Source organism: Plasmodium inui (genome assembly GCF_000524495.1).
Source record: "Plasmodium inui San Antonio 1 unplaced genomic scaffold supercont1.2, whole genome shotgun sequence".
NCBI lineage: Eukaryota > Apicomplexa > Aconoidasida > Haemosporida > Plasmodiidae > Plasmodium > Plasmodium inui.
This window is the reverse complement of record NW_008481836.1, coordinates 578,646-589,405: the sequence shown is the minus strand read 5'-3', so window position 1 is coordinate 589,405 and position 10,760 is coordinate 578,646. Positions and strand designations below refer to the sequence as shown.

The 10,760-nt window shown below is 40.5% G+C and overlaps 2 protein-coding genes across 2 annotated transcripts; one reads left to right on the top strand and one right to left on the bottom strand.

The window, feature by feature from the left end:
• Positions 1 to 1,012: 1,012 nt before the first annotated feature.
• C922_00575 (hypothetical protein) lies at positions 1,013 to 3,577 on the top strand (the record flags this gene model as incomplete). Its single annotated transcript, XM_008816191.1, has 1 exon — positions 1,013 to 3,577. The coding sequence occupies one exon, from the start codon at positions 1,013 to 1,015 to the stop codon at positions 3,575 to 3,577; it is 2,565 nt and encodes an 854-aa protein (XP_008814413.1).
• A 782-nt stretch (positions 3,578 to 4,359) lies between these two features.
• C922_00574 (hypothetical protein) lies at positions 4,360 to 10,023 on the bottom strand (the record flags this gene model as incomplete). The annotated part of the gene is made up of 1 exon (XM_008816190.1): positions 4,360 to 10,023. The coding sequence occupies one exon, from the start codon at positions 10,021 to 10,023 to the stop codon at positions 4,360 to 4,362; it is 5,664 nt and encodes a 1,887-aa protein (XP_008814412.1).
• Between the last annotated feature and the right edge of the window lie 737 nt (positions 10,024 to 10,760).

The following is a 10,760-nucleotide window of genomic DNA, read 5'->3' as shown; positions in this document are numbered from 1 at the left end:
AGGTACCATTTGACTAAATTCCTTTTTGAACAGTTACCATTTCGCGAGCGCGGCCTCTAGTGCACCTATTTTTTGACATCCCACGGAGATCCGTAGAGAAATTGCAGACGTGCCCATGTAGCGAACCAGATGTAGGTCGGGAAAAACAAAATTATCAAGTGAAGAAAACAAACCCGAAATTAATATGACTTGTGAGTAGAAAGGAAATAGCAGGTAATTGTAAAAATTGCCTAAAATTTGTTAAGATTTGCTTAAAAGGCGCATAAAGCCTTCTGGGGAAGGGCCTTTTTTCCCACTTGGTTTGTTCCCGATTTTACGGAATGGAATAGGAGGCAAATCTGTTGAATGTGCGTAATGATAGCGAGCGCGCTGGTCAACAATGAAACGAAACAGCAAAATTGGGAGAGGGGAGGCGGCAAAGAAAAAAATAATAATAAAAAATAGGGAAAAAAAAATAAAATAAAAATAAAATAGATAGCAAAGAGCTTGTCACAAACCGGCGAGGACACAAACTTTATGGCAAAAAAAATGCCAGGGACTGGAGATAGTTTTACGAGAACGCACATTTTTACCAAAGCGTCACAGACGCTGAAAAGGAAATAAAAAAGCGACATGTGTGCTTGAAAATATAAGCACGAATGTACACATGCGTGTATGTCCCATTTCCCCTATTTACATATTTATACTTGAACGGACGTGACACTCTCCTGAGCAACACGGGATAAGGGATCCATGCGCTCGTTCACCATCGCCCATGGGTTAGTTCCTTTACGCGTGTAGACTGCTATAAGGAAGCAATACACCTGCACACACATAAGCAGATGAACTTGTTGAAGGGCGGTACAAATAAACTCACAAGGACGCACAAAAAAAGCCAAGTGACACTAATTTTTCTGAGCAATGCCAGGCAGTGCCAACGGATAACAACACATCACGGAAGCGAAGCCGCATTTGTCTCCCCGTCTGGGATCCAACCCGCTCTACAGACAGGTGAGAACAAGATTCTCAAACCATGGAGCGGAAGAAGGCGCAGGAGATTATTGACGGGATACAGGCAACTGACCCCAAGACGAGACTGAAACACATGAAGGAGATAAAAACCTTATGCGAAATTTTAGGAATGGAAAAAACAAAAAATGAACTCATCGAATTTTTGTACAACATAATAGAAGAGGATTTAGATGTCCTCTTCGAATTGTCCAATAATTTAGTTACCGTAATAGATTTTTTAAGTGATGTAAATGATTGTAGTTCCTTATGTGACTTAATACTCCATTTCATTGTGACGTACGAAAAGGAAATTAATGTGAACGCTTTTCTTGCCTTTAATAATTATCTACACAAATGTGACTGTAGCACACTCATAAATATTATATGCCCTAAGACGATGAAGCTGGTTAGTAGCGATAGTGATAACTACCGAATCGGAGTTAGCAAAGTTATTCCAATAATAATCGAGAGGTGCATACAGGAAGGACAAGCTAAATATATGAAGACATTCATCCAGATGTTTTTAGAATTGTGTCAAGATCAAAGCATACTGGTGAAGAAATCCTGCTGTGAAACTTTCTGTTCCTTCATTTTTATTTTAAAAAGGTATAAGGAACTTAGCCAGAATTGTACGTACGCTTCAGCGAAAGGGGAAGAAGAGAAAGGGAAGGCACTTTCTGGGGATGAAACTTCTGGGAGGGCCCATGGATATGCACTCCAAACTGGTGCGAATAATGAGGCAGATTGGAAAGGGGGGACACTCAGTGGGGATAGGAAAGCACAGCTGGAAGGTCAACTAGAAAAGAGGGAAGAAGTGAATGGTGTGATGAGTACTCATAGAACCGCAGCAAGCGGAACAAGTGGACACACGCCAAATGGGGACGAAAAGAAAGAGAGAAAAAACATCGAACAGGAAATTATCACCCTCAAAACGAATGAAAAACGAAAAATATTTGTAGAGAAACTGTGGGAAGGAGCGAAAGAAATATATAGAAGTTTTTTTTCCCCCATCAATGGAATGGACGAAGTACAAATAAGCGCATTATCCATATTAGCAGATATCCTAACATGTGATCCACACTTTGTGAAAAATTTAGAAGAAACGTTGAGGAACATATGTAATGACGAAAGCTGGAGAGTAAGAGCTGTTTTAGCAAATAACGTTCATAGAATTTTAAAAGTACGAAAGAGTGAAGACATATCTATAGTCATTCTCTTACTGCTGAAAGACGTAGACAGCAATGTGCGTAGCATTGTGCTAAATAATCTGGACAATATTTTAGTGCATTCAAAAATTAGTGTCAACATAGTGGATGAAATTTTTGATGATTTGAAAAGAGACATTGATAGTAATAATGTGCATTTAAAAATTTCCCTGTGTAAATTGTTATGTTCCTTGCCAGACATATTGGACAAAAATGGATCTATAGAATATATCCTTCCATTATTTCTGTTATTCATAAGGATAGAGGAAAGTGATTTGAAATCCGATCTGTTCACTTGTTTGCACAAAATTTCGAAACTTATTTCCTTTTTTGATATGAAACAAATTATTATGCCACTGTGTCAAGAAATTGTTAAAAGTAAGAATTGGAGATTACGGTGTACATTATATTATTACTTAAAATTTTTTGATCACTTTTTTTTTTATCAAAATAAGGAGAATTTTTCTTCAAATTATGGCGATTTCTGGAGCTTTATAAATATCGGGGCTAAAGACATGGTTTATTCCATCCGAATGGAAGTTCTAGACACGCTTCACTTTTTAATCAAGACCAAGAGTTTCTCCTTTTTTGAAAAAGGAATTACTTACCTGTTAAGTGACCTTAAAGAATCTAGTAAGCACATCTGCAGAATTACGTGTCTGCAATACATTTCCAGACTTGTCGTTTATTTCCCCCTGCACTATATCGAGAACAAGGTCCTAGTCATTTTGGAAGATCTAAACACTGACAAGATAAGTAACGTTCGCTATAACATAGTTAAGACCATTTATTATGTGAAGAATTACGTCAAGTATGTCTTGTCTGTCATAATGAGTGACACGTACGACACACTTATGAGTAAAATCACCAAAATGGTGGAAAGGAGGAACAGGGAGAATGAGGAAAGTGGAAAAGTTCCTGCCAGCCAAGGGACCCAAGTGGCTACCTCCAATGCAGGGGTGAATGTAGATAAACATTCCGCTTTAGGCACAAACGCACACGCAGAAACGGATGACGAATGCGAACATGATATGCAGAATGTAATGTCTACTAAGGGGAGTGGAAACGATGCTAGCTACTTTCACCTCTTGGAGTGTAAGCAGTGCCTCCTAAAAGATCAGATTAAGAGGAAGAAGTATTCCTTTTTAATCAACTCATGTGCAGTTTCGTCCCTTAGCTTTTACGACAATATGAAAAATACAGACTCGAATAGGCGCTGCTGTGAGCGCATTCTGAGTTTCCTCTCGGATAAGATTAATTCACTGGGGGCCGACAAGGACGCGGACGTGTCTACAGCATCCAAATCTTTGAAGAACGATGATTTCTTTTACTACGTAAGTTCCGTAAACACGTTCAGTACGGTCTGCAGGCCGATCAAATGAAGTCGCGAAACGTTGAAGCGGGGAGCGGTAAGCAGTAAGCGGTAAAGGGTGAAATCATGAAAGGGCGAAATCGTGAAAGGGCGAAATCGTGAAAGGGTGAAGTCGTGAAGTCGCTTTGTGTGCATTTGCGCGTTTGTGTGTATATTTCACGGCGCAGGCTTTTTCCCTCTTCCGCGCCGTGGCCCTTTTTATTTTAGTGATAATTCCTTCCGCATATCTGTGCATGAATGCACATAAATTATGCCATATTAATTCCTTCCCTTTCCTTTTTTTTATTTTCGAGCACGCACAAATTGGTATTGTTCCTGCGCGTGCATATACATGTGAGTAGCCATTTTTTAATTTTTTCGTAACTTCAAGAAATCGCATTGTTCAAATATTAGCCCCAAGCTGGGGCGTAGATGCGTGATCTATGGACGACGGTGTGGCGGTAGGCGGCACCAGCCCGTGGGACGCTCCAAGGGAGACTGCTCCTATTTGTAAACATAAATCGGTGGGCACGCCTCTCCGACATGTTAATGACCGTTGGTCGGCATGAAGCTCGGGAAAAGTGAATACTGTTGTGGGGAACAAAATTGAAAATGTCAAGTGTCGCGTACTGCATGGAGGGGAGGCGTGCTATACACATATACACGAAGGGGAAGGGGGGATGAACTACAATGGTGCCTCATTTGACAAGAGGGAGTTACAAAAAAAGGGGGGGAGAGGCGTCTTATCCCTATTTGCTGCGTCCCGTTGCGACATTTGATTTACCCCTCATTTTTGGTGCATTAGTTTGGGGCCTACGCCTCGAACAAGGCGTACAGCAAAACGTTGCAAATGTAGAGGGACTGGTCACTTGGCAGCTTCTTCTGCTTAATGACATTCTTGAATATGAAGAAGTAGGGCATCAAGTCGAGAATATTTTGAGCATGATATACAAACTTAACATGCGCATTAATTTTTTGGTAGTAAATTTTTCTCGATATTAAAGAGGGGGCCATTTGAAAGGGGATACAATTTATAATGTCTTTAAGAAGCAAAAGGATTGTTTCTTTCGCCAAGGAAATTGCGCCCGTGTCATTTTCCAACGATTCTATGTAGGAATCTAATTTGAGCAAATTATTTGTCTCTTCTTGCATCAAATCCTCCGTAAGGGTGGAGTCTTTTCCATTTGCTACAACATCCTTTGAATTTTTCGTTTTTTTATAATATAGGGAATCTTTTTTCGCCTTCACTTGGTTCGTCTGTCTTGTTTTCTTCCTATTCTTATCATCAGTCTCGTCAGCATTTATCACTTGATCCTTGGAAATTTCGCTATTTTGGAATTCACTGTGGGGAGACAGTGTCTCGATATTTCCATTGCAGATGGCTACTTCGTTGGAGCAGTCACTTCGGAGGTCACTTCTGATGTTACTTATGACGTTATTTATGACGTTACTTCTGACCATCGTTTTGTTATTATCTTCATCGTGTGGGAGGTAATGTTGCATTTTCTCCATCTGGTTAGCGAAGGAATTTTGGGATCCTTCCTCACGGGGGTTATTTTTTCGTCCATTTTCAGTAATATGATGCTCCTTCTTTGGAGATCGTTTGAGCTGTTCGACATCGGGCCATTCCATTTGTAGCCAGTTCATCTCTTTCTCCTTCTCTCGCGAACAGTCGGCATTTCCGCCACAGATGTTTGTGCCAACCGCATTGGTAAAATATTTTCCATCCATTCTGTTTTGCAAACAGGAAGGAATAATTTTCCTTCTATCAGTCATATCATTTCGGGTTGTTTGCAAGTCATTTTTCGAGGGGTACTTCTTATGGGGGAAAATATGTCCTAGCTGTGAGGGCTGGCTCAGCGATGTGCCGCTAGTATACATGGTTAAATTTTCCCTTGCAAATTTTTCCGTCTGGTAAAATTCTCCAAATCGGCTTAACCATTTGTCGTTCCATACCGCGTCGGGGTTATCCACCAAGTAGGCAAAGTTGGGGTTATGTCTCGATTTGATTCGCTGGCTATCTGCGTCGTAGTTAAATTCGGCTCCCGCTCCTGCAATTGCTTCTGCAATCGCTTCTGCACTCGTTTCTAGGCTCGCCTCTTCATTGACGCCCTCCATGAAGAACATGTTGGCCCCTGCAAGGCTCCCGTTGCTTCCTAGACCAGTCGATCGAACTGCAGAGTTGAAGTAAAGCTTTCTCTTCAAGGAGCTATTCTGAATCAGTTGCATCAAGAAATCGTAATTTTTTTCATTTAGAAAATAGTCTAGGTATAAATGTTTATGTTCTATGGTTAAGATGCATGCATAGACGAATCCAAAAACGGTGCAGTCAAATTCTTTGAAATATAACAAGGTGTTTGTCTTCTTTTCGAAAATTTTAATCACCCATCTTTTTTTGTCTCTCTCATAGAATATGTTTTCCTTCGGTAGGTTCTGCATTTTGTCCACCAAATCGTTGGAGAATTCTACGCCTAGAGTTTTGTACAGAACGGCTCTCGTCTTCGAGGTGAGGCTACTATGGGGGAAGTACTCTCCATAGGTGTCTCCAGTTTGAGTAACAGTACTTGCGTTTTGAACCTCATCAGGGAAGGATTTCTCTTTTATGTTACTTTTGGAAATTTCTCCAACCCAAGTGTGTACTTCCTTTTCTGCGTTTATTATGTTGTAACTTGGGAAGTCAGCTTTCCCTATGCCACTAACTGCACGGTTTGTATGAGTGCCTTCATGTGATGAAGACGTAGAAGTGCTGGGGGGAGTCTGAATACTTAACGGATTAATCGTGTCATTTAAATTTGTTTCTCTAATGTCGGAGGGGCTTTTGTTTATACTGTAAAAAAGGCGTCGCTTCTCATCGATGCCATTGTGGTAGTGATTTATTTCTTCTGCTTCTTCACCTTCTGGTTGTAGTTCTTTCGGGTCGTCCTTCTGTTTGCACCTCTCTATTGGTTTCATCCCTGGTTCTTTGGTAGTACAGCCATATGTAGTGCTAGTGTTGTGGCCATACTCGTTCAAGAGCTTGGCGAGAGGGTTCTTTCCTTGGTCTGCGCTCACCCTTTGGTTGGTGTTTGCCCCGTGTGGGGCTGCCCCGTTTGGATCTCGCCCGTTTTGAGTTCCCCCGTTTGGAGCCCTTCCACCTGTTGCATACCCACTGATGGAGACAAAGAACGTTCTCTCCTCATCATCAAGGTTACTAAAAATGTTATACTTCTTCCTTATGTAGTTGTACCTATGTTGTAGTGTCATCTGCCTGGACTGATGATAAGAATAGCTCTGTGTAGACAAAAACTTCCTACTCATATTTGTCATTTTATCCGCATCGTCATAATTGTATAACCACTTTTGTCTACCAGAATCGTAGTAAACCCCTCCCACAGGAATTATTATGGATTCTAATTCTTCTTCACTGTATAAGTTTCCGATTCTTTCTTTCTCTAGAAGGTTTATAATATCATGTAGATTCAGATGCACATTGTCCAACTGTTTTTCCTTCAACAGGTTGGAATAATTTGCAGCATTCGTATATATGCTGTTAAAATGATGGTCACTTGCTTCGCCTCCTTTATATGTAGCGCTAAAGTTCTGTTCCTTGAAGGGGCTACTTCTGCATGCACTGTTATCTACGTTTATAAGTTGTGTCGATTGGGGGCATACTATACCATTCAGTAGTATATCATTATGGTAGCTATTCCTATCGTTATGTTGCTTCCTTTTTCTCTTTGCCATCTCTTCCCCGTTGATTTTCTCATCCATTTCATTATTTGTGAGTCTAATAAAATCCCACCCCTCCGCTTCATCATATTCTTCTGTATTGCCACCCTTGCTGATGTGTTTGTACTTATACTTTTCTGTACTATTGCAGGGGCTATTCTCAACGTAGGACAGCACTTCACCTTCTTTTTTCGTATTGCTGCTACTGATTTGGATATGCGTTCCGTTCAATAATTTATCCCTTAGGTAAGCATTTTGTAGGCTTTTCAATATGTACGCATTGTAGCTATTATTTTTGTACAATTCTGGGGGGTTGTTTTTATATATATTTAAATTGAGTAAAGAGTAGTCTTCTATTCTTAATTTTTTTTTTAAACTGTAATCTACATCTGAGTTTATGCTTCTTTTCAGATTGGCTATTTTGTTTCCCTCTTCTTCGATTATGTCCTTTTTATTTTCTTCATCAGCATGCTGTGCTTGGCTGTTCCCAACGAGATTAATTATTTTGCCATGGACGGGGAAAGAACTACTAGGAACTGCACTTCTCCTACTAACGTTGCTGCTTTTATCATGCACGGTATGATTGATTAGGGGAACCCCGTCCTTCAGTGGAGTTATATTTGGACAATCTCTGTTTTTCTGAACATTGCACGAAGCATGTTCCTTCTTCTCGTACTCAGTTAGGTTGGACTTATTCCTATTTACGTCATTGAATAAACTTCCGTTCGACATGGATGAAGAAGAATCCATGTACACACTCATGCTATTGACCGCACTGTTGGTGGTAGACTTGGGCAGCGTAATCTTCTCACATAACTCCCTCTCCTCGTCATTGCACATACTGAATAAAAATTTGGTGCTCTTCGGGGAACTGTTGTTGTGCGTACTTTCGTTGAAATCGGAGCAGGTGTTATTAGTACTTTCGGTAATTGTATCATCTGTTAACTTTTTGTACAAATGGTGATTTAATTGGTTTCTCAGGTGTTCCATTTGGTCTTCCCGCGGGTCATCCCTGGGTTCGCTTTCATGTTCTCCCGTCTGCTCGATTCCCTGCTCTGCGATTACTTTCTCAATATGCGCTTCTACTGCATCTCCATTGGGCAAACGGATTTGATTATTACAATCTAGGCTTCCACCTCCAAACGTGGGGTCCTGTTTCTTTCCCGCACTCGTGTGGAAAATTGTCGATATTTTCTCCTTCACATGATTAATCGCTTTTCTGGATGACATGTTTTTCTTCACTAGTTCGCGACTGGCTAGGTTTTCCAAATTGAGGAGGACTTCCCCATCCTTGTTCTTCACCCCCTTGGAACCTTTACATATGTCGCGAATTAAGTTGTACATTGAAATGTCTGCTTGGAGGTTCTTTTTATCGTATTCCTCATCCTTTAAATTTTTTGGCTTCTTACATTCTTCCGCTCCGATTGGTACTAACGGCATATCATCAGCTATGTGTGCTATGTCTCTTGTTTGGCTTCCTTTTGGCGGGCTTCCTTGGGTCTTCTGTTGGTCCCTGGCACTTCCGTCGGCGTGCTGAGTAACACTACTAACCTTGCTGCTACGATCGCTAACATGGTCGGCACTGCGGCCACTAGAATGCTCGCTACCACGCCCACTGCTACGATCACTACTACGTCCAATGCTAAGTCCACTGCTAGTTTCACTCCTATGTCCACTTTTGCCCTCCGTGGACTCATCCTTATTCTCATCATGTGGCATATTCGCCAAACCCGAAATTAAATAGCTCTTCTTACTTATGAGCATTTCTCCAAACCCAGTCCCATTCATTTTAAGGGGATTTTCAGTTTCGTCTCCTCCTAACAGCACATCCTTGTGTTTTCCTACCAAGGGATACTTTTCTTCGATGATTAAAGAGGACTCATCCTGACAAACTGTATAAACATTTGCAATGTTCATATTTTTTTTCTTTTCCTTTTTTGCCTTGGCACCTTCCCAGATATTTTTTTCGTCTAGAAGCTCATTAGATGGAGTGTATGCATCTGGATCCTCTTCTTCTGCGTTGTCAGAGAGCTGGCCCCAATTCGAGGTGTCCTCATGGATGTCATTATTTGGAACCGAATTGGAACCCATAATGTTTCTCAAGGAGCAGCTTTTACTTTTATTTTTCTCCATTGATTTTATTTTATTATTCCCTGTGAATTTTTGGTGAGTTGAGATTTTCACTATGCGTCCGTTCGGTCCACTTCGGTTTTCACTTCCTACTTCGTTTCTCATTTCAGTTCCGACTTCACGCTCGACTTCGCGTCCGACTGCACTTCCGATTGCACTTCCGACTTCACTTCCACCACTACTTCCGTTGCGGCCTCTCCCTTCACCATTACTTCTTGCCGGTATTTGTTCATCAGGGAAAAGCATGGAGCTTTTTTCCCTGGCGTGACCCAGACTCGCAGACAAATGTGACTGTTTCGTCGCTTTCATCTTTCCCCTAGTACTTATTTTTTTATTTTTTTCTTCGGAAGGTCCATCCGTTTTTACCCTTTTCAAGGGTAGCACGCCACCATTGGATATTCCACTTTTAAGCTGTCTAATGGCTCTAATTCTGCTAATATTAACAAAATGGTTGTTATTGCAGCACTTGGTGTTGCACCTAGTGAATACACGAGGTCCGTTTATCCCTTCGACTGTTGCAGGTTTTTTTTTATTTTGCGTGTTGTTATCTGTCTTGGTGATTTTTTTGTTTTGCGTTAATTTTAAGGTCTCGTATCTTTCTATTGACAAATTTGGAAAGTGGCAGCATTTGCAGTTCATTTTGTGTGCAAATAAAAAAAAAAAAAAGGTGCATATAAGAGTGCAGTTGTGTGTGCAGTGGCGCGGACAATTTCTCACGAGGCGTGCGCCAGTTTCCTCTGCAGGTGCGCGTTTGTGCTTGCCTATATGTGTGAATATCAAAATAATGTATTTAGCTCTACTTACACGAAAAAAAGGACATAGGGTAGAGAGCGCAGGTACGGAGGTATAGTCGGTTACAGCGTGAAACTACTACATTTTTTTATTTAGCTTTCCTTTATTTAGCTCTTTTTTATTCCATTTTTGAAATTTGCCTACGCATAAATGTGCAAATTGTTCGCTAAAGACTCGTGGTTCCTTACTGTACAGGAAATGAGTAAATGGTCTCATAAGTCGTTTTTTCTTTCCTTCGTAATTATTTTTGCCGGTATTTCGCACGAAATACACAGTAGAATGAGGCTACACGCAGTGTTACATAAAATTGAGTAAAAAAAAAAAAAAAAAAAAGGAAACAAGAAAAAGGCAGAGGAAAAAAAAAATTTAATTAGAGTTCTTTTAACTATTGTGAAATAATCCCTATTTCACAAAAATGCTAAGTATAGAAATGGAAAATTGCAAGAATGCGTACATACGCTCGTATATCCATACATACGTACATATGAACAAAGGTCTTTCACAAAAACATGAAAAATAGGAGAATTCGCGTCAGCTGTCGGAAAAAAAAATGTATATATATGGGTTAATAAATTCAGGAGATA